Raw genomic sequence first — 25,074 nt, 5'->3', positions numbered from 1 at the left:
AAATTATGATGCCAATTATTAGTACAATTGCATTTATTTCTATCACTGTGTACTAACTTTACTAGGGGTGTGTGATGGATCAAAAAACTCACAGTTCGGATCACATTACAGTTTTTGAGGCACAGATCAAATTATTTTTCGGATCAGCAAAAAGCGGGTGGGAAAAATCTAATAAACAATAAAGAAATTGCAAACATTTATAAAAAAGAACAAAGTTGTACATTAATAAGGTCTGAAAAGAGCATTAGGTACAGAAATCAAATTAAATGAATCATAACACAATAAATTAAATATATTATTATTTTAAAGCTATATGTCTCTTTGTCATGGGTTGTTTGATTAACATTAATGACACAGACTTAAGTAGGTTAATCTGACTGTAATTTATACATACACTTAAGACATAAACAAATGTTTTTATTAGAAAAAGAATACTGTGGAGATCATTTTGTTTATAAGTGCCCTGTCAGTATGAGAGAGATTTTATGTTTTCTTGTTTTTTTTAACGCGTCTCTCTCGTGCACTATTGAGGGCACTTAAACGTGCATGCACAGAGAAGAAGGGTGAATCCCAAACAGCGCAGAAGTCGCTCCACATAAAAACGTACGCTGTGTTTCGTTGCTTTATTCACCAAATGTATGTTAATGGATTACAGTATGAGACACATTAGCACGACTCTCTCTAAAGTTTACACATCAAGACATGCTTAATCTTTGCAGACGCGTGCAAACAGCTCGACCGTGAGTGAAACCTGCTTGAGCACAAAGGGAGGGGTGGGAGACGACTGATCACCGTGAGTGAAACCCAAGCGCTAGAGCACAGATGGGAGGGGTGCGGATGACATTAATTTTCGGTTGACATTTTCGGCTGGATTTTTTATTTCGGCCCGAAACCGATAATGGCATTTTCGGCCGAAATTTTCGGCGACCGAAATTTCGGTGCACCCCTAATTGTAATTTTTTTTGTTCATAATGCATTTACTAATGTGAACAAATACAACCTTTTAGTAAAAAGCACTGTCCTTCGGATGAGACGTTAAACCGAGGTCCTGACTCTCTGTGGTCGTTAAAAATCCCAGGATGTTCTTCGAAAAAGAGTAGGGGTGTGCCCCGGCATCCTGGCCAAACTTGCCCATTGGCCTACTAATCATCCCCTCATACTAATTGGCTATATCACTCGGTCTCCTCTCCACTAATAAGCTGTGTGTGGTGGGCTTTCTGGCGCAATATGGCTGCTGTCGCATCATCCAGGTGGATGCTGCACATTGGTGGTGGTTGAGGAGATTCCCCCGTTCATATGTAAAGCGCTTTGAGTACTGAGAAAAGCGCTATATAAATGTAAGGAATTATAACGACTGCTTAAACTTCGGCAGCAAATAAGTCTATATTTGCTATCAACTCTGTCTCACTCAGGTCCTGTTAGCACGGAATATATGAAGAGTTTGGTTCCAAAACGCAATAAATCCATTTTGACAAATTTAGGTAAAAACGTGTTTTCTATACCAAGAAAGTGACGAGATGAAAACAACTATTTTCTGTTACAAACTTTCACACAGCATCTTTAGGTTATAAAAACATAAAAAATTCAAATCCATAAGTTGATTTTCAAAGATTTATTATAAAAACGGATTATTTTTTCCACAAAATGCAATAAATCCATGACAAGTTTTTATTCAAAATGCTATAAATCTATTGAATCAATAGCTTATATAAATGTGCATTCATCTTTGCCATGTTATATTCATTTAGTTGACTAGTTGTACACACTAATTAAAAATATAAACATTAATGTTATTAATCAAAACACTTACTTTGTCATATTAAGAACCCTGTCATTGCGGTTACTTGACATCTTCGCTTAACGTCTTTCACAGAGATCAGCTGTAAAATGTTTTTGGTCCTGCTCGATTTTCGTTGACTTTGAGTAAAATTATGTAAAGTTTTTCATAAGATCCTCTGGGGTCAATGTGTTAGCATGAGAAGCTTTATGCTGTCGGGAGAACAAGCACCCGTCTCCCGAGTGCCTCTCAGGGAAAATATTAGATGTTGATGGCTTACGTTTCTTTCCCGTCACAGAAAACCATCACAGGTTTATCAATGCATTTAAAGTATTATTTTGTTTTGTTTGTTGATCACGTAGTACAAAGTAGATGAGGAAAAAAACAGGACTCCGTGTACTCAGCGCGTCCGCCATTGTTTGTTTACATTGCGTGAACGGTGGGCTGTAATATCAGAAATGGAGTTATTGCGTTCTGTAAAAAAGGGGGAGTGGCGTTTGTCGCATTTTGGGAAAAAAGGGAGAAAAGATGACAGAATAACACGGCGGATATTGGATTTTGCGTAAAATTAAGAATTTACTTTTAACTACTGACCTGATATAATGCTGCTTTTGGCAGTAACTCATTTTTTTCAAAAATGGCGTTTATTGCGTTTTGGAACCAAACTCTTCATATATTTAAACTATGCTAAATGAAGTTAAAATATGGAGACATGAATATTAAGCAAAAAAATTTACTACCAAGTCAAATTGTGTTTGTTACCTTTTACTACCTTTCAAGGGCCATAATTTTGGTAGATTTTTTTACTACCTTTTACTACCGCGCGGACACCCTGATATTGTATGGCGGAAGAGCACTTAGTTTTCAGCACTTCCACCTTGGGCGCAGTAATATTGATGGAAGTTTGAGCGAGAGGGGGAGCACTGCCAAAAATGACTTTCTTACTTAGTATTTTTGTCTTGTTTTCAGTAAAAAATCTAAACATTCTTAAATGAAGATGTATTTTCTTGATGAGCAAAATGACCTTGGAAAATAAGTCTAGGTTTTAGACAAAAAATATAAAATGTAAGCAAATTTGTGCTTAAAAATCTGCAGAAAAATCTGCCAATGGAATAAGAAAGTTTCTTAAAGCAACACTATGTAGTTTTTTTACCTTTAAATAATGTCTCTAAAATTATTTCAGTGATAGAACAACTCTTAACTGGACAAATTGTACTGTTGCTGCAACCTGAGCAGCCTCCTAGCTGCTACAAGCACACTCTGAAAGTGGTGGTGGAGGGTAGAGCACACAGCCCCGCCCCTCCCCCTGCCTGCAGAAGAATGTCTGATACCAGGCACTGTTGCGCTTTTTAACCACATGGGGGAGCTGTAAGTCATTTTTACATGGAAACTACATAGTGTTGCTTTAAATTAAGTGTTTATGATAAAAAGTAAACTAATTTCAAGAAAAATGTTCTTAATCCATTTGCAGATATTTTTTCTTGTTTAATCCACAAATTCACTTAATTTTGATATTTTTTTGTCTTAAAACTAGACTTATTTTCTTGGGTCGTTTTGCTCATCAAGAAAAAGCATCTTAATTTAAGAATTTTTAGATATTTTTACTTAAAAAAAAGACAAAAATACTAAGATTTTTTTCTTGAAATTTTTTTTTTTTTGCATTGTATGTATTAATTCATCAAAGTTGAGGTAAGAACCAAGTAAAATATTGAAGAACTGTGGTGTTTTCCTTTAAACTTTTTAAAACTATACTCTATACAGTAAATAGTGTATTTGTATTGAGCTTTTAGTAACATACATACCAAAACAGAAAGGCCACAGCAATAATGAATAATATCAGAAAGAATCCTCCAGCAGTTAACCCATAGACCCACAGTTTTAGTCTTCCATCTGTGAGACCAAAAAACAATGATTACACATTATTCAAGTCAATGCTATCACCCTAGGTACACTGATGTCCACAATAATACCTTTACATCAGGTCATTTATATACTGTACACAGCAAAATCACCAGTGTTAAATGTACACTGCTGGTGTTTTTATGGGAATCAGCAGGTCTGGTGGTACTCATATAAACACCAGCAGTGTACATTTAACACTAGTGATTTTGCTGTCTAGTTTTAAATGAATTCCCAATAAAAATACAGAAAAGCATTTTATTGTTCAAAGCCGCCTGTGGTTACTGCACAGTCGCCTGTTGCTGCAGCAACAGATGGCACATTAGTGCCGTTGACAAAGCACTTGAAAAGACTGTGGCACCATGTCCCCCATCTCTATAAATTCACACGGCTTGCATAAGTGATATATGTCACGTTCAGGATTCATCTTTTACACAAAATCAGAACTAAAACACTCAGATGATGAGAGTCTGACGAGAGCTTGTCTTGCAGCAGACCTTGATCCTTCGAGATTCACATACTGGATGATGCAAAAACTACTCAAACTTACTACTTAGGAAAGTATCTTGATAATAAACTAACAAGTTATAATAGCTATAACATTATATAGATCTTGTTCAACAGATTTCAACAGAGTACGTTTATGCATTTAGCAGACAGTTTTATTCAAAGCGACTTATTGAATAGTGCATTCAAGCTGTCCTGTACATTATTACTTTATTACACAAAAGAGTTTTTGTTTATGTTGTTGCATAAGGGCTCAGTCACACCAAAAGCGTTTATGGCAGTTGCAGGCGCCTTTTTTGAATGATATTTTATGGGCAGGGCGCGTTTGCGCGCTGTTTATGCGCGCCGAGCGCCTTGCGGTTTTCTGCCGCCTGCCGCGCACGCGTTTTTGAAGGAGCGCTGAGAGCGGAGGAGCGCCTGACGTCATTCGCGTCTTCCATTGTCCAATCGAATGAGGGGAGAGGCGGGCCTTACGTTGTGGGGAGGGAAGTTTACAGTTGCTTTGAAGAACCGGACTCCACTCGCTCACTCTCTCCTGCGTGTTTGTGCTCCTCTCATCCTCAAACAAGGTCAGAGCAAGCGTCCTCTTTTTAAAGTTTCTGCTAATATGACAGTTAACAGCAAAAGAGCGCTCACGCTTCAATATTTGATTGACAAGACAGCTGACTCGGTGGTTGCTTAGCAATATGAAAAGCCGCGCTGCACTGCTCTTTTTTAAAAAAGGCAGTGCGTCGCGCCTTGCGTTTGCAAGCGTTTAAAGCGCTTTTGGTGTGACTGAGCCCTAAGGCTTCATAAAGAATTTTAGAATGATCTTTCAGAAAAAGGTCTTGCTTTTTTGTAGTAGAAAAAGCGTTTTAGGAAGAAATTATTAAAAAGTGGTACATTATTAAAATAGCCACAAATATGATCTTGTTCTTATACAGTAGAGTCGTAAAAGACTTTTTGTTTTGAAGCATACAGTATTAATAATCATTGGCATTTTGTCCAAAACAAAGCTGAAATCCACCGAGTGGCAACCTGACATCACACAGCTGTTGTCCCACAGACCACTAAATTCAGTTTTAATCAGAAATGGCCTCCAGCCAGCAATAAAGAAACACTGTCTGTCAAGTTATGGGCAGTACAAATCACGCCGTTACGAGACTCTGTCCAGTCCAGCTTTTCTCACGGCTCCAATAGGGCATAAACACCGAGGCATTAAATAGAGTCTATACTAGCCTGTACCTGAGGTCTCATAAAGGCGTCCAGTGATTTTGCCATAACTCAAAGCAGCTACCATACAACTGAAAACTCCAGCCTGATCTTCATCTGCATTTCAAATACCTGGGCCGAGCGGCTGCAGAGACCACTCGCCGAAGAAGTCCTGGATCTGAGTAGTGCCTGGTTTTAATCTTCCCGAGCTGGTCTTCACGTCCGCCTTCTTGTTGTCGGCACCTGGAGTCTTGGTGCAGTAATCCAGGAACCCGTGTGTGCTCATAACTTCAGTGTAGCCCCTCTCACACCCACACACACCGCTCTGGAAATCAATATGGAGTATTACATTTTTGCATTTGGCAGATGCGTACATGTATGTTCACAGCGCATTGAAACCATAATCTTTGCATTACAAATGGGTTACACGCTTAAGCTTCATCAGTACTTTAAACACAGTACAGCTGTAGTAACATCCAATGCACTCCAAGTGGCAGTCAATGCTCAGTTTTGTTCCCTTTCCCGGCTTGCTTGAATTATGCAAATTGTCCACATGCCTGAAATGCCTCTCTTTATGATACTAATATTAGGTTATTAAACACAAACGATAGTTCATAACACTGAAAAACAGGTTGAATTTCCGTCCTTATTTATTTACACGGCATGCCATGGCAATAGAAACAGTGCTAATGCAACACACGGGAGGGCTGTCGGTTTACCTGCTTGCAGTGGGAGAACGGTTTGGTGCATGGAGGGTGACAGTGTCGCACAGTGGTTGGCCGGTTTTGTGGAAAGCAGCCCCCTTCCAGCAGGAAACAAGAAAGGTAATTATTGCCATTTCCCTATTGATAGGCAGATAAAAGTGCTGTCACACCTGATTAATGGCTTTAAGGACCCATCACAGTTTCTGATCAATCAGTGAAGATAGTAATTTTGGAATGGAAAATTACATGTCAAAACATCAGAGACTAATACTCCGGGCTCAGGCTTTTCTCAGGCAAAAGAGATTACCTCTCAAAGCGTATATTTGCCCGAGACTCGGATAAGATCACCTTTATCTGTTATTTACAGCACTTCGCACAACCCGAAAGCTTTAGTCCTGTCCCTGAACACAGCGGAAGGCTTGCCATCTGGAGCATGTTCATTTCAGCAGAATGAAACAATGCTTTATAACATTTATATTGCGCCTTCAGACCAGAGCTGGTTTATTGATGACTTCCTCCGAAACGGAGGGAGAGAAAATAGGAAAAATGTTGAATGTGCCATTAAACTATCCGAGACAAGGTCTGTCAAATTCAAACCACAAATTTTCAACAAGGGTTTTTTTGTTTTGTTTATGATTTTAGTATAAACTGTGCCTCTGTGTTTTTAATATAACTGAAGCCAAATTCAGTTTATGTACCTTTAACTTACTAATATATATGCACTCTTAGGTGTACTTTTTTCAAACGAGTACCTCCCTAGTACCATTTTTCCTAAGAGTGTAATGATATGACTTGATTTGATATTCTTAAGGGTAGTGAAGTCTGTAAAGGATATTTGTCACTCTCTCAGTCCTTGTGTATGCTGTGGGCTACCTGTCACATTGACCCCATCAGATCGCTGGCACCACACTGATCTTATATTCTCATTCCAGGCACTTGTCCTCCACTCGTAACTGTGACACTTCCCTCCTGCGCCATCACACATGAGTCACTCATTAGATTTGCAGTGGGAAGTCAGGTGTTATAATAGCCCTAGCAGTATATAGTATATATATTATATACTGCTGAGTTTATATATACACACACTCACACTCTCTAAGCAGGTGTGGCTACAAAATAATACACAAAAAGGAGTCAAAATGTGCTTGAAAGAAAAAAAAAATATATATGAAAAGTTTGGTTCTAAAAAGCAATTAATCCATTTTGACTAATTAGGGTAAAAACGTGTTTTATAAAACGGCCTGTTCTGGTCCTTCATTCTGATTGGTTGAAACACGTTCTAAGCCGTGATAAAATACCCCGGTAACCCCCCGGTTCAGACCGCATTACATAAGTATCACTGTGCCACTGTTGCTGCGTACTGATTTATGAAAATAAACACCAACATATTTTTTTATTTTTCTACAATTGCACAATTAATGGCGATATCCATATAAATGTCAATAAATATTGTTGAGTTATCTTAATTAAGTTCAATTAAGAAAAACGCTTCCCTGAGGAGTTTCTACCTCATTCATATTTCCGTTGTTATTCACTAGGTGGCTATCTTACCCAACTTAAACACTGATACATTCACTCAACACTAAAAACACTTTGTAAGTTTTGATCAGGCTCTGAATCTGATCTCTTACAAAAGTCCTTCACAAAAAATGAATTATCTCCGCTTTGAGAGGTGATAAGAGAACAAATGAAGGTAGAATGAAACTTTTTTTGTTTGAAAGCGGAGGGTCTGTTCTTTCATTTGATATCTTTCATGTTTATTTAAAGAAGACTGTAAAAAATGTCTGTAGAAATTACAGTATTACTGGCAACTAGCTGCCAGTAACTTACTGTAGATTTTACATTTATGTTATTTACTAGCAACAGTTTGTTTAAAGTTAAATGAAAAATTTTCAGTCTTTATCTTCAACAGTAAGTTACTGTCAACCAGCTACGTAATTACAGCTAATTTTTTACAGTGTGGCAACAAAAAAAAATATGCTGACAGGGAAAGAATTAAGCATGTTTTCAAGCATATTTGATCCACACTTCAACAGCTGCACGATATAAATGTTAATGTATATTTTAGATGAATGTTGAGTCTTTAATCATATTTTCATTGTGTCTTTGCTGTGTCTTATAAAATCAATAACCCCCTGATTTACTCTATACAAAAAAAGTGACAAGATGAAAACCACAATTTTCTGTTACAAACTTTCACATAGCATCTTTATGTTATAAAAACATAAAAAATTTAAATCCATAATTTGATTTTCAAAGATTTATTATAAAAACTGATTATTTATAAACGCAACCAGCATTTTTCCATCTCCTAAGTGCCTCTCGTGTAAATTATTAGATGGCTTACGTTTCTTTCCCACCATAGAAAACCACCACAGGCTTATCAATGCCATCAAAGTATTATTTTGTTTTTGTTTGTTTGTTGATCACGAAGTACAAGATGAGGAAAACTAGGATTCCGTGTACTCAACTTGCCGCCATTGTTGTATACAATGTATGGAATGGTGCGCTGTGATTTGTTGAGCGGATTTATTGCATTCTGCAGAAAAGGGGGAGTGGCGTTTATTGCGTTTTGGGAAAAAAGCCAGAAAAGATGACAGAATAACACAACGGATATTGTATTTAGCGTAAAATTAAGAATTTACCTTTAAATACTGACCTGATATAATACTGATTTTTTTTAGAGGGCGTTTATTGCATTTTGGAACCAAACTTTTTATATCTGCCTACAGGTGCAATGCATAGTGTATTTACCAAGTGTATGTTTTCAGAAAACTGAAATCATGTTTATTGGGTTTTGCATGGGCTGTTGAAGACTGCACATGCTAGCTTGACTGCATGTCATCATTACACTAATAGAGGAACATACCAAATTTCTAAACTTTATGGGGTGGTTTCCCTCAATGTTTAAATGGTAGTGTACATATTAACTAGTGTCTGATATCTTGATATTTTAACATATACTTGTCTTTAACTTGTACCTTTACATGGACGTGTCTCAAAGACCTGTTGAGGGCAGCTGTCCTGATTCTCCAGAACTTGTATGACGACGGCCCGTGAACGTGCCTGACGTCCCACTGTCTCAAAACTCCGCCCTTCCAGACACGTCAGCTGACAGGAACTCCACAACGACCAGTCAGTAAGGTGACAGTCACCTGTAGATAGAAAACAACAAAATAATGCTAAGAAAATGAATAACAACTGTACTGCAAGATGATTACTGGTCCATCAAGAATAATTGGTATATATAGGGATGGGGGGCAACAGTTTCAGTGGTATTGATGTAAGAGGCACAGAGCTGTATACAGTAAGGGGGCCTTACATTTTGAAATTAACCTTTGAGTATGTAGTCAACCAGCGCAATTGTTGTCTAACATATTACTGCACCATTAAACCGTGTGTTGATACAGATTGCATACTGGTGCATAAGTAGATTGCATCAGTAAAATTTTTACTTAATGTAATAGATTTGCTCTTGTGTTCACCAGTGCATACTTCAAAACTCCTCTAGGGGATGCAATCCAAGCCTCTGACCTGTTTTTATGTAACTAATATACTGTAGGGTGCACTTATGACAAACGTGGCATGCTACAGTACATACTGTATAGTACGGACAGCATGCAAATTGTGATACACCTTATGTGTCCAAAAAGTTCGTCCTACAAAACCGGCACTCCGGTCATGTGCTAATGAAGAGACTCCAGCAGGATCTTACGACACTCAGCCTATAAGCCACTTGTGAAGGCTACTGAGATTGATCTCATTCTCCTGTCATGGTAACAAATGCATTATGCAACTCTTCAGATACATTAAGCTCCACCTTAGCTGAAGGTCATACACCACTGGCCCTCTTAATCCCCCATCGCAGGGACCGTTTTGCAGCGACAGTCCCCCCACCTTCGCGCGCTAACTCTAGTTCCTCAGCCATGACGTCCTTTAGATTCAGCAGCCAGGCTGGCTATTAGAGACAATCTGTGCGCCCAGGCATCTCATTATCCATCATCTTCATGAAGCCAGTCTATTTCCATCCCTCACTGGAGTTGCTGAAACATACAACACAACGGCGCACCATATGCCACCCGCAATCTCTGGACTCTCCGTTTCATTTCTACCTTTTTTGCTCTTGACTCGTTGTCGCCTTAGATTTTTCTTCGCTTCTACATGAAGGTTTCACATGAAATCTGTTCTTATACAACTTTTAAAAAATGGAGAGTGCGTTTGAAGAGATGTTAACACAGATCAATGACACAGAAGCCCAAGCCAAAGTGTGTTGTTCGTTCACAAGGCAGTATGTGGGAAGTGGGTTGTTGTCAAATCAGCAAATTTTCATTTGTATATTTCACTAAATATTAGTTATTTATTTGTGAGACAGTCCCACAGTGAATCCAACATAATAGCAGTAGCATAGTAGATGTTGCTTTTAAAGGTTTATTGTGCACTTTAGGAGGACCTTTTAGAAGGATCTCTTGACATAAATGCAATATAATATGCATTACAATATTATCCGTGGTGTATAAAGACCTTACATAATGAATTGTATTGTGTTTATTACCTTAGAATGAGACGTTTTTATCTACATACACCGCGGATCTCCTTACATGGAGTCAAGAGCCTTTAACAAAGTGCTGGTAAGACTAAAAGAGCTCCAGCCATAAAAAACCTTTTGTGATGTCAATGGCACCAATAAATAAATAAATAATTTATTTAAAAAAAAAAACAATAAAATATTTAATTACATGTGACATCAGTGGGTCAATTAGAATGGTGCAGTGTGTAAATTTTAGCGGCATCTAGTGCTGAGGTTGCGAATTGCAACCAATGGCTCAGTCCACTGCTCTCCTCTCGCTTTTGAAACGCATAGAGAAGCTACGGTAGCCACCACTAGAAAAACATGTCATAGACGAAGACAAATTAGTAAAAATGTTTGTCCGTTAAGGGCTTCTGTAGAAACATGGCGGCACAAAAATGGCAACTTCGACGTAAGGGGACCCTCTGTGTATGTAGATAAAAACGTCTCATTCTAAGGTAATCAAAACATAAGTGTTCATCATTAAAAGGTCTTTATACACCCCTGATAATATAGTTTTGTATATTATTTAGCATTTCTGTCAAGAGATCCTAAAAATTACACACTGCACCTTTAAAGCATCGAAAATACATTTTGGTAAAAATGGCGCACAAAAAAGAAAACAGCTGGGGCGCATCAGATAACACGTCAGCCGTATCATACGTCATTCGGGTCACTGCAGTCAATTACGTTAGTCTTGTAAATAAAGTCGTATTTTTTGTTATTTTTGGACCAAAATGTATTTTCGATGCTTCAACACATTCTAACTGACCCACTGATGTCACATGGACTACTTTGATGATGTTTTTATTACCTTTCTGGACATGGGCAGTAAACCATACATAGATTTTCAATGGAGGGTCAGAAAGCTCTCGGACTAAATATAAAACATCTTAAACTGTGTTCCGAAAATGAACGAAGGTCTTATGAGTTTGGAACAACATGAGGGTGAGTCAATGACATGATTTTTATTTTTGGGTGAACTATCCCTTTAAAGCAACAAGCAGAACATAAAGTCCTGCTTCTGTTTAACAGGACAAGTGAATACTGCATATGTGAATCAGCAGAGAGCTGCACCTGGACAGGGGACAAAACACAGCTGCTGAAGTTCCTGCTCGCTTTCTTTTCTCACACGGTCTCCGCACTTCTCATCCTCCAGCGCTTTAGAAGGATGGGAGCCGTTTGCCCGGTCCGTCCAATGCACCGCACACGTCAGGTTTCTCTCCCGTCTGCCCTCTCCACATTCTGCACCCTGTATAACACAACACACAGAGCAGACACCCATTTATCTGAAGTGTGAGCAGCGAGGAAGCAGTGCTTATTGTAGTGACACCTTTCTCCTACTGAGTGACATTTGGGAATGAATCGCTTTAGATGAACATTGACCTGATGACAGCTGAGCTTTAAACCAAAGGTATCAGGTTCTGGCAATTAGCCCCTGGCTGTGTATTTTCCTTTTGGTATTTTATTAAGTATTTACTCTTTATTTAGAGTCATTTTAAGAATATCTAATTACATGACAAATATTTCCAGTCTATATGTGACCCTGGACCACAAAACAATAGGGATTTATAAGGGGATTTAAACACCATCTGAAAGATGCATAGATGCTTAGATACCGTAGGACAGTGTTCTTCACTCCCAATCCTGGAGAGCCGGTGTCCTGCAGAGTTTAGCTCCAACCTTAATCAAACATACCTACCTGTGATTTTCTAGTTATCGTGAAGACATTGATTAGCTTGCAGGTGTGTTTGATTGAGGTTGGAGCTAAACTCTGCAGGGCACCGGCTCTCCAGGATTGGGAGTGAAGAACACTGCCGTAGGACAATATTTGAAGAGTTTGGTTCCAAAACGCGATAAACACCATAAAAAAAAAAAAAAAAAACGAGTTACTGCCAAAATCAGTATTGTATCTGGTCAGTATAAAAAGTAAATTCTTAATTTTTTACGCAAAATCTAATATCCGCCGTGTTATTTTGTCAACTTTTCTCCCTTTTTCCCAAAACGTGATAAACACCGCCACTCCTTTTATACAGAATGCAATAAATCCGCTTAACAAATCACAGCGCACCATTCCATGCACTGTAAACAACAATGGCGGCGGCGTTAACTACACACAAAATCCTAGTTTTCCTCATCTACTTTTTACTTCCTGATCAACAAACATACAAAAACAAAATAATACTTTGATGGCATTGCTAAACCTGTGGTGGTTTTCTGTGACGGGAAAGAAACGTAACCATAAAAATCTAATAATTTACACGAGAGGGACGGAAAAATGTTGGCTGTTGCTTGTTCTCCCGACAGCATCAAGCTTCTGTCATGCTAACACATTGACCCCAGGGGATCTTATGAAAAACTTTCCATTATTTTACTCAAAGTCAACAAAAATCGAGAAGGACCAAAACATTTTACAGCTGATCACTGTGAAAAAAGTTCAGCGATGATGTCCCAAGTATAACAGCAGCAATGACAGTGTTCTTAATATGACAAAGTAAGTGTTTTGATTAATGCCATTAATGTTCATTATTTTAATCAGTGTATAACACTAGTCAACAACATGAATATAACATGGCAAAGATGAATTCACATTTATATATTGATTCAATAGATTTATAGCATTTTGAAAAAAAAACGTGTCATGGATTTATTTATTTTCACTTTTTATAATAAATCTTTGAAAATCAAATTATAGATTTGAAATTTTTATGTTTTTATAACCTAAAGATGCTTTGTAAAAGTTTTTAACAGAAAATAGTGGTTTTCATCTTGTCACTTTCTTGGTATAGAAAACCAAGTTAGTCAAAATGGACTTATTGCGTTTTGGAACCAAACTATTTATTTGGCCAATATGCAACTATTTGAGAATCTGGAATCTGAGGGTGCAAAAATCTAAATATTGAAAAAAAATCACATGTAAAGTTGCCCACATGAAGTCATTAGCAAATGCATCTACTCACAAAAATAATTTTTTTATACATTTACAGTAAGACGTTTACAAAATATCATCATGGAACAAGATCATTAAACATAATACCCTAATGATTTTGGCATTAAAGAAAAATCTATAATTTTGACCCATGCAATGTATTTTTAGCTTTTGTTACAAATACACACATGCTACCTAATGCTGCGTTTACACCAACCGCGGTAGAGGCGTGAAGCGCAAGTGATTTCAATGTTAAGTCAATGTGAAGACGCGTTGACGCGCGTCAGGAGGTCCCGCGGCACGGAAGAGGCATGTGGCGCGGAAGACGCGTTTCCGTCTCATTTGCGCGTGAAGCTCGCGCGAAAGGCGCGAATTGCGCGGTACTCGCGAATGGTGCTTTTGTGCATTTTGCGGTTCACGCGAATTTGCGGCTGACGCTCGAGTTGAAAAATTTGAACTTTGGCAGAATTTCGTGCAGCGTTAACCAATCAGGAGCCTCGCTTGGAAGAGTGTCAGTATGGACTTTGGGCAAACTGGTAAGTTGTAATACACACTTCACTTCTGAGTCACGTGACGTTTATCGACCCGCGCCGTTTATTTCCCCCCAATAGTAAGGCTACCAAATACAAACTGGTAACTCTCTTGATAAATGCACAATCAACATCAGTCATCTTGCAAACATACACTCGCACAGCAGTTTCCCCTCCCACAAGAAGCAGATTTTGCCTCGGACGCGCGTCAAATGCTTGCTTTTAACGCGCGTCTAATCTGCTCTACACTCGCGAATGCATTCAAAGTGTTCAAGCGGCAAACTAGGCGCGGTAGACGCGATTTTGACGCCCAAAACGCGTTTGGTGTAAACTCAGCATAAGACTGGTTTTGTGGTCCAGGGTCACACTTAATGTGCTTCTGTTTAGCTCAGTGGTACAGCATTGCTTAGCAACGTAAATGGTCACAGGTTTGAACACATATAAAATGTATACCATGTAAATTAAAGTATAATGGGTGTCTTTATCCAGTTTATGTTCCTTTGTTTAAAGTTTGTGTTAACATCTGTTAAAGGGATAGTTCACCCAAAAATGAAAATTCTGTAAACATTATCTCACTCTCATGTTGTTACAAACCTGTATAAATTTCTTTGTTCTGATGAACATTAAGGAAGATATTTTGAGGAATGTTTGTAACCAAACTGTTCATGGACCCCATTTACTTCCAAGAAAAAGACAAAGTAAATGGGGTCCACGAATGTTTTGGTTACAAACATTCCTCAAAATATCTTCCTTAATGTTCATCAGAACAAAAAAAAATTATATTTTGGTTTGTAACAACATGAGAGTGAGATAATGTTTACAGAATTTTCATTTTTGGGTGAACTATCCCTTTAAGACCAAGCTGTCACTTTTCTATGAAGTGCACACAACATTTAACCTCAAGATAAATGGTTAATCATGTATTCAACCTAAAATTAGTTTTGCTTTCCATTTCAAACATAACACTGCAAAATATGAATAAACTATAAACTATAATTAAATTAAAGTTGAAACTTGACTTAAATTTATTTTTCTTATCCCACTGGCAGATATGTTTACCTGTTAAGCTTGAATTTATTTGATTTTCCTTTTTTTTCAGAAAACAAAACTTAATATCTTAGGTCACTTTGCTTCTCATGTGAATATATCTCAAATAATTTTTTTAGATGTGTGTACTAGGAAATAAGACAAAATACAAAGTAAGACTTTTTTTGCAGTGTGTGCAAATCCCATCTGTTAAGATACTGTATGTTGTTTAGCTGGGGTCTATAATATTGACATGAAATATTAATAAGAAACACTACGAAAAGAGGAGTTATCACAGATGTTTCTGAATAAACAATTATTTATATGAAAGTGCGCACAATGTGCACAAAAAATAAAATCACTCAAATGCATGTTAAAAACATGCAACATCTTTTTGGAATCATGCCGTGAGGAGGATTTGATCTGGGCAGGCACGACTCTAGGGACACAGCCGAAACCCCGAGACATACAATTAAAATCCTTTTCAGTTACAAAAAGCAGAGAAAAGCTGTAGAAAGGCGATGAAAACCGACCATGGTCCTCCTCTAATTATAAGGCTGTAGAAACCCTGCATGATTTTAATCAACAGTAACCTCACATTTCAATGACACAAAGTTTCCTTCTCCCACATGAAGTCAGCATCTGTGTGTGTGCAATTTCTACAAAATTCAATTAAAGAACTTCAATGTTGTGCCCGTCCTATATATGGTGATGGAGAGTGGCTGGTCTCCACACGTGGTTATATAAAACTCGCTTTGATTGACCTCAGGTCTGGTTATTTTTAATTTGAAGTCAGTGCAGAACACATGCAGACTCAATTATTATGGCACTGAATCTACCTCCACTCTGCAGGGAGACCAATCGCTCAGATGCCATGTGTAGCAGGGGCTGATGGGACAGGGTTTGGTCTGGGAGAGCTGAGAGGCGCACGGACGTCCTTCCTCGTGGGCTTGCTGTAGCACACTGCGAGAGCGGGTCATCACACCTGCAACATTTAGAGACATCTGTGACTGTGCAATAAAAATATGAGCAGCAGATGCAGGGCTAAAAATAGACAGAGGCTGAATATATGCATGATCTCTGGAAGGAAGGAACAATGCAGTGGATTAGTGAATTATGCACACATTGTACAATTAAAATATTTATAAACTGTACATGCATGGCTGGACATAAACACTTATTCTGTATATGAATGCAGACATCCGCAAGATCAGCTCGGACCTGCAGAGAATTTCTTTCTGGATAGTTTAAGATGGTTCAGAATGCCGGTCTAGAGCTGGTCTAGCTGGTTGACCATAACTGTTCAGAAATATAGCTAATAAAGATGACTGACCTGAAGATGAACCAAGTAGATTATTTGGTTAAGCTATTTTAGAACAGACCAACATCCAAAACACAACCTATTTTGTAACATATACTAGTCTTTTCAACCATTTCTGCTTATTTAAATTATCATTATGATTCAGCATGTAAGTTATACCTTTAAGCAAGGAAAAACTGTTAAAAAGGGTCACTGTACGCTCACCTAAAGGATTATTAGGAACACCATACTAATACTGTGTTTGACCCTCTTTCGCCTTCAGAACTGCATTAATTCTACGTGGAATTTGTTCAACAATGTGCTGAAAGCATTCTTTAGAAATGTTGGCCCATATTGATAGGATAGCATCTTGCAGTTGATGGAGATTTATGGGATGCACATCCAGTGCACAAAGCTCCCGTTCCACCACATACCAAAGATGCTCTATTGGGTTGAGATCTGGTGACTTTGGGGGCCATTTTAGTACAGTGAACTCATTGTCATGTTCAAGAAACCGATTTGAAATGATTCGAGCTTTGTGACATGGTGTATTATCCTGCTGGAAGTAGCCAGCAGAGGATGGTTACATGGTGGTCATAAAGGGATGGACATGGTCAGAAACAATGCTCAGGTAGGCCGTAGCATTTAAATGATGCCACATTGGCACTAAGGGGCCTAAAAGTGTGCCAAGAAAACATCCCCCTCACCATTACACCAGCACCACCAGCCTGCACAGTGGTAACAAGGCATGATGGATCCATGTTCTCATTCTGTTTACGCCAAATTCTGACTCTACCATCTAAATGTCTCAACAGAAATCTAGACTCATCAGACCAGGCAACATTTTTCCAGTCTTCAACTGTTCAATTTTGGTGAGCTTGTGCAAATTGTAGCCTCTTTTTCCTATTTGTAGTGGAGATGAGTGGTACCCGGTGGGGTCTACTGCTGTTGTAGCCCATCCGCCTCAAGGTTGTGCGTGTTGTGGCTTCACAAATGCTTTGCTGCATACCTCGGTTGTAACGAGTGGTCATTTCAGTCAAAGTTGATCTTCTATCAGCTTGAATCAGTCGGCCCATTCTCCTCTGACCTCTAGCATCAACAAGGAATTTTCCCCCACAGGACTGCCGCATACTGAATGTTTTTCCCTTTTCACACCATTCTTTGTAAACCCTAGAAATGGTTGTGTGTAGAAATCCCAGTAACTGAGCAGATTGTGAAATACGTCTGGCACCAACAACCATGCCATGCTCAAAATTGTTTAAATCATCTTTCTTTCCCATTTTAACATTCAGTTTGGAGTTTGGGAGATTGTCTTGACCAGGACCACACCCCTAAATGAATTGAAGCAACTGCCATGTAATTGGTTGATTAGATAATTGCATTAATGAGAAATTGAACAGGTGTTTCTAATAATCCTTTAGGTGAGTGTATATGACAGCATTACATCTGCTTCACAATGCATTTCTATTGGCCAGAACATAATGTCCTCAGTTAACAGAGAACACCGCAGCTTTGAAGTTTGGACCAAACTAGGGGTCTTTTTTCCAACTCCATATCTACCACCCACTTTCCTCATTTTTACAGAAGAAAAACCTATTATAGGACTTTAACAGGCTGGCTAGTGTCCATGCTTGAAGAGTGCTTGAGTGGACCTCTATCAGGGGTAAAAGAATACAATTTTGGGCCTGTCACTTTATTCACCAAATATCAAGAGAATGTGAAACACCAAGCTATATTTGAACTGACAAGGTGACTGCAGATCTGATCTGTGCACCACTCCAGTGTGTCAGACATTAAAGAGCCCCGCTTCCAATTCGGCATTAAAGATTTAAAACTGAGAGAGAAATTATAGTCACAGCACAACATAACCGCTCATCAAATCCATGTTTTGCACTGCCTTCAAGAGCAACGTCTAGAGCTTGCTGTTTCAAGCACGTCATTCATTAAAATAGAAGCACCGCGGCCAGATGAGAAAAGCCTTTTAAACGCCAGCGATTTGACAATGGAAATATTTCTTCTTGATCCTGCAGGGAGATAAAAGAGAGAGAAAAGAGAAGTTGGGAAAAACAATGAAGAAAGACAAAGAGATTTGGAAGGTAGGCTGGGGGAAAGACTGCTTGTTGGAGTCTCCTGACAGATAAACTCTGTATACATATAACACATAATGAACCTCAACCCCTCAGTCTCCAGCCAGCTGCACAGCAGAAAACGCCTCTTAGTTGTGCTTGCTATCTGCCACAATATGCGTTTGTTTATTTACGCATACAGTACCGAAAATAAAAAAGCAATGAGAACTTCCTGTTTGCCTTTCATTAAGAATTCCCTTTAGATTTGAGGAAAATGCCCTGCCGACATGGAAAGCTGAAGCCTGAATGAGAATTAATGAAGATTGCCAAATGTGTCTTATTAAGAGACTAACAAGCTGAACTTGTAGCCTACGTAACTCGGTCGTTTGACCCATAGGGACCCATCCTGTGCTTAAGACCGTTAATTAGCCTATTTTGTATTGCATAACCCAATACCTATTACTCCATTAGACTGACAGCAAACTTTAGATTAACAATTGCAATTTTCACAACACTAATGGATAAAATTAATATTTCTCTTTGATTGATAAACGACTCAGAGAAAGCTATTTTGTAACACATCTTCATTAACCTGCAAGGCGATCCCAAAATATGATTCATGACATAACATCCATAATTAAAAAGGGATCCCGATCCCAACATATTATTGAATGCAAACGAAATGCACACCAAGCGATGGTGTGAACCCAGGGCAAACCGAAAGTTTATCTCCCTGGAACCCAAGCGCACTGGTTTGTGTTAGGCAGCATAAGAATGAAACTGTTAACTGCAAAAAAGCATTGAACGCAAAAGCATTCTCACACACAAAGACATTACACACAGTTTGTGCTGCATGCATATGTTGTGACATCACTCGTAACTTTATCAAATATAAACATAGTTTTTATGTAAATAAAATTCAGGTAAGTTTTTTTCTAACCATGCAGTATGTAATACCCAAGATGCTCTATGGTATAGCCTATTCATTAATCTATACTATCCTGAGAAAGGGAAAAATACACTCACCTAAAGGATTATTAGGAACACCATACTAATACTGTTTGACCCCCTTTCGCCTTCAGAACTGCCTTAATTCTACGTGGCATTAATTCAACAAGGTGCTGAAAGCATTCTTTAGAAATGTTGGCCCATATTGATAAAATAGCATCCTACAGTTGATGGAGATTTGTGGGATGCACATCCAGGGCACAAAGCTCCCATTCCACCACATCCCAAAGATACTCCATTGGGTTGAGATCTGGTGACTTTGGGGGCCATTTTAGTACAGTGAACTCATTGTCATGTTCAAAAAACCTATTTGAAATGATTTGAGCTTTGTGAGATGGTGCATTATCCTGCTGGAAGTAGCCATCAGAGGATGGGTACATGGTGGTCATAAAGGGATGGACATGGTCAGAAACTATGCTCAGGTAGGCCGTGGCAATTAAACAATGCCCAATTGGAACTAAGGGGCCTAAAGTGAGGCAAGAAAACATCCCCCATACCATTAAACCACCAGCCTGCACAGTGGTGACAAGGCATGATGGATCCATGTTCTCATTCTGTTTACGCCAATTCATCTAAATGTCTCAACAGAAATCGAAACTCATAAGACCAGTCAAAATTTTTACAGTCTTCAACTCTTTTTCCTATTTGTAGTGGAGATGAGTGGTTCCCGGTGGGGTCTTCTGCTGTTGTAGCCCATCCGCCTCAAGGTTGTGCGTGTTGTGGCTTCACAAATGCTTTGCTGCATACCTCAGTTGTAACGAGTGGTTATTTCAGTCAAAGTTGCTCTTCTATCAGCTTGAATTAGTCGGCCCATTCTCCTCTGACCTCTAGCATCAACAAGGAATTTTCCCCCACAGGACTGCTGCGTTCTGGAAGTTTTTCCTTTTCAAACCCTAGAAATGGTTGTGCGTGAAAATTCCAGTAACTGAGCAGATTGTGAAATATTCAGACCGGCTCGTCTGGCACCAACAACCATGCCAGTGGTTGGAGTTCAGGAGATTGTCTTGGCCAGGACCACACCCTAAATGCATTGAAGCAACTGCCATGTGATTGGTTGATTAGATAATTGCATTAATGAGAAATTGAACAGGTGTTCCTAATAATCCTTTAGGTGAGTGTATATTTTAGGCCACATGAATTGTTCACCCAAAAATGAAAATTGAAGTCCTTTACTTCTTATTTTATATACTGTATCCACCAAACCTATTTAGCTTTCTTTGTTTTGTTTCTGTGGCGTAATGTTGCTCTTTGTTTTTGCTCTATACAATGAAAGTCAATGGGGACTAGGGCTGTCAGTCAGTTAAACATCTTTATAGAGAGAGTTAACCCCAAAAAGTCACTTACTCATCCTCATGCTATTCTCATATTACTCATCCATCAAATCTTTTTAACCTAGTTTATTCCTGTAGCTCACAAAAGGCAAAATGTTGTTCTTTGTAGTTTCTCCATACAATACAAGTCAATTGGAACAATGACTGTCAGTAAACATGATCTGCTACAGTAAACATCTCTTTTTGTATACCATAAAAGAAACAAAGTCATACAGTTATGGTGTGTCCTAGCCAGTCTTATGTAGATGCGTATAAATAGCATGAAGTGTAAAAATCGTGCAATACATAGACCAAATTCCACTTTGGCGTGCATATGATACACCAGTCCTTCCCAATCACTTAAACGGTGCATCTTTTTTTGTCGTTTTATTTATTGTTTTCTCAATTTTTTTCTGTTTTTTAAATAATTTTCGCTTGGGTTTAGGGATAGATTTTAGATTTGCTAAATGAGGTTATTTAATATACAGGTTTCTCCATGTTTTTGTCCATATTTAAGCCATGGTCCCTTGGAGTTGGGGTTTGGGTTAGGATGTCATTTTTATAAAAATTTTTTAACCCTAAACCCAAGCGAAAATGGCAAAGAAAAGCAAAAAAATTTATAAAACCAATAAATAAAACGACAAAAAAAGATGCACCGTTTAAGTGAATGGGAAAGACTGGCGTATCATATGCACGCCAAAGTGGAATTTTGCGCTATTTATACGCAACTCCGTGAGACTGGGTTCGGTGTGACATGAGAGTGAGCAAATGATGACAATGTTTTTTTTTTTCATTTTAATGTGAACTGGCCTTTTAAGAAATGGGCTCAGGTCATTTACATGCAGTTATTACATATTGTATCTCACCTTTGCTACCGCAGGTGTGCGAACATTCCGTCCATGACGACCAATCGGACAGGATGCAGTTAAAGGGGCAGTGCACCACACAGTTCATCGTCAGTCTCCACGGCTGAGGAAGACCCAGCTAAAACAGCGGGACAGCCATTAACCCCACGGCCCACTACCACCACAGACAATTGCACTGATGAACCAGCCGTGAACCAATGTGGGGCTATTACTGTAAAAGCTTCAATGAAAGAATCATTTTCTGGATATGGACGAATACTGTAGGGAGTTAATGGACAGTCATGGCTGATTTGCAGTGCATGCAGTTAAAGGACATTATATAATCCCATCATGCTTAATTTCACCACCGAGAACACTTATTTAGCGAGGGAAGGGGATGAAATGAAGGTTATACAGAGGTTTAGAAAGGTTACCTCTTCGCACACACTCATATCCACTATTTTTCCATCGCTCCGAATGCAGTCTAAGAGACGTGTCTTCGCACCCTGGCCACAGATGGCATGTTCGCTGAGCTGACAGGTGCTCCAGCCTGTACCATAAGCAAATTATACACACACACATACACATAAATACAATAAATATGTCTAGCATGACTGAATACTAAATTGCATACTATTTATCAAATATAATGTAGTATGTGACATAAAAGATTTAAATGTGCCCAGAATTCTGTAACCTAATCGTAATATAGCTTTATTTCATACTTAAATTAGGTACTATTGCCACACACATAAACAATACAGCCATAAGTCTATCAAAGTGGCCTGCAAAGTAAGATGCAATGCCAAAACTAGTTAGCCCCTCTATGTGATGATAAACCGGATTTATGTCAGTCTAATGGTTTAGAGGAGCGGTATCAGTATTGATATCATCAGCGATTTCATAGACTATGTGCAGTAAAAGGCTTATCAGCGCTTTAATATCTGCAAGCCCATTTCCTTCATTAAGGTCTATCTGGAGAATCGCTATCTATCTACAAGAAATAAATCTCTCTGCTGTAAAGGACGATATGTCACATGGAGAGATAACCAAATGAACTCAGTGTGGGCAGCATGAAGTTATGTGATTGGATGATACTAAGACAATACAAAGCATAGGGTGTTTAGCTATCTATAGATAGCCAAGTATATAATATACAAATATGAACACATATTATAAGCTCTTGTATAAGGAGTAGATTGTCAAGAATGAGTGACTCACTGGAGATATTGTAGTGATAATTAAAGCAGGTGCTGTTAAGGATGCAGGGCTCCGTTTGGTTACTCTCTGGACATCCTCTATCGTCCACTGGGGGGCGCAGCATATGCCTCGTCCTCGTTCTCGCCATGTTTTCATCACATGGCTACAAAACACAGAAAAAACATAATGTAAAAAAAGGAGCATGCACTCTTAATGTGCACATACAGATCTGGAAGCCTAGCGGCACCGTTGTTCTGCTTCACATTGTTCAAGCGGGTGTCAGCAGCAGTTAGCCACATGGTCTTGCAGCGCTAAGTGCACCGTTAGAAGCTGTTAGACTGCAGGCAGCAACTAATCTACATCTCCATCACTGTCAGACACTAATGAGGGCCTTTAAACGGCTAGCCTGCCCTGTTCGTGTATCTCGCTATTCAGGGACCGATCATTATCAGAAGCTCCATACGGCTGCAGCCGTATATCCGTAGCACCCTGGTTTTTGGGCCCATTTGACAATTATGTATCACTAATTAACAAAGCTCAATCACCGAACACGGACGTTTGACAGGTTCGCCGTGCTGGCTGAGTGCTTTGACAAACCGAGGAGAACAAACATTGTTTGGAACCGAAATCGAACAAGGTAGAACTGCGATCTAATGTGATTAGCACAGAGAGCAAATTATGCTGAAATGGGTTGGCAGTCTTGTGTAGGTTGGGTAGAGCCAGGAAAACTCGTCCAGTTTGTTTCTGCTTAGCCGACAGTGAACCGCGGAGTTGCGCTTTAATGAGTCGGCAGCCTGGTGGCAAACCGTATATGGGCTAACTTTTTATGCGCAACATTAATTAGAATAACAAATGCTTCATTACGACTAGATATTCATCTGCATGCTGATTTTTGCCGGAGGAATTCTGAAGAACAGTTTTAGGATTTGACTTGTGTGAGCGTTATTGTAAAATATTCAAATGGATGCAGAGCATCTTGACACATCTTGACGTCTTATGCCATGAGAAAAAAATGGTAAAAATTCAGTAAAAAAAACGAATGTTTTTTCTCTACCTCTTGCAGAGACATAATTATTTGCAAACTAATTCTCAAGGGGAATATTTGTAAACATGACTGCATAATTATCACCTACAAAAGGCAAAAGATGAAGATAATGTTAACACTGCAATTGTTACCGAAGCAGCTTAGTCTAGCATTCATTTTCAATGGAGTTTACTGACTTATAAGGTGAAGCTAGTTAACCAAGGAAGTCACACTGGTTAAGCAGCCAGGTAGAAACACTAGTACTCCAGTATCCCATCCCTACAGAAAAAAAATTTAAACACAAGTTTAAATATGTTCCTGTAGCTCAACTGGTGGAGCATTGCAGTACAAAATACCTTTGGTTTGGAACACACATAATAATAAAATGTATGGATTCAAGTGTCTGCCCTAGTGATAAATCCAGAGCTGGTAAAGCTGGTCAACTGGTCTTCCGGCCTGACCAGCTAAGTCCAACTAGACCAGCTTAAAAAATGACCAAAACACAGCTAGACCAGCTTAAAAAGTGACCAAAACACAGCTAGACCAGCTTGCTACACCAGCAATACCAGTTAAAACACAGCTGGGAGACCAGCTAAAACCAGCTCACCAGCTCATGCTGGTCTTAGCTGGATTTTTCAGTAGGGTGGCAAAAGCATAAATGTAAATCTTCCAAGCAAGCTAAGCTGGTTTAGCTTTCATCCAGGTGGTACAGCCTGCCCTGCTGAAAAAAAAAACATTACAGAAAATTCTAATGGTTTCCATTAAAATACTAATAGGAACCATTAGCTTTTACCATTAAAACCACTACACTATAGTGTGTTTTGGGCCATATTCCATTGGAACCAATGCATAGAACCAATACATACCATTAGAGACCAACAAGAACCAATACACTGTAGTGTGTTTTGGGCCATATTCCATTAGAACCAATAAAATTCCCAATAAAACTGTCACGGTGTGTATACACCGAAAAATGGAAAACAAAAGGAGAACCCAAACGCAGAGGATATATGAAAATATAACTATGAATTTATTAAATAATAACAAAAACACCCACGTGGGGGTAAAACAGAAGATAAACAAAGGACTGTGATGAAACACGGGAATCACTGAAACAGGTAACAGAGAACATGAACACTGAATTCACAACAACGCACGCGCACAACACAGAGAACGCGAGGGCATTATAAA

At 38.8% G+C, this 25,074-nt stretch overlaps 1 protein-coding gene across 3 annotated transcripts in view; it reads right to left on the bottom strand.

Moving 5' to 3' along the window:
• The window catches only part of thsd7ba (thrombospondin, type I, domain containing 7Ba), a 346,688-nt gene that overhangs the window by 3,346 nt on the left and 318,268 nt on the right, over positions 1-25,074 (bottom strand). For all 3 annotated transcript variants that reach the window (XM_055214506.2, XM_055214508.2, XM_055214507.2), the window contains 10 exons: positions 22,881-23,022; positions 22,094-22,209; positions 21,681-21,798; positions 15,970-16,115; positions 11,723-11,897; positions 9,060-9,233; positions 6,952-7,047; positions 6,094-6,176; positions 5,507-5,699; positions 3,580-3,667 (listed from right to left, as the gene is read on the bottom strand). In XM_055214506.2, the coding sequence (XP_055070481.2) occupies positions 3,580-3,667; positions 5,507-5,699; positions 6,094-6,176; positions 6,952-7,047; positions 9,060-9,233; positions 11,723-11,897; positions 15,970-16,115; positions 21,681-21,798; positions 22,094-22,209; positions 22,881-23,022 (1,331 nt within the window). The remainder of the gene's footprint in view (positions 1-3,579; positions 3,668-5,506; positions 5,700-6,093; positions 6,177-6,951; positions 7,048-9,059; positions 9,234-11,722; positions 11,898-15,969; positions 16,116-21,680; positions 21,799-22,093; positions 22,210-22,880; positions 23,023-25,074) is intronic.

This window comes from Misgurnus anguillicaudatus, chromosome 17, assembly GCF_027580225.2.
Source record: "Misgurnus anguillicaudatus chromosome 17, ASM2758022v2, whole genome shotgun sequence".
Lineage (NCBI taxonomy): Eukaryota > Metazoa > Chordata > Actinopteri > Cypriniformes > Cobitidae > Misgurnus > Misgurnus anguillicaudatus.
This window is presented reverse-complemented; position numbering and strand designations above follow the sequence as displayed.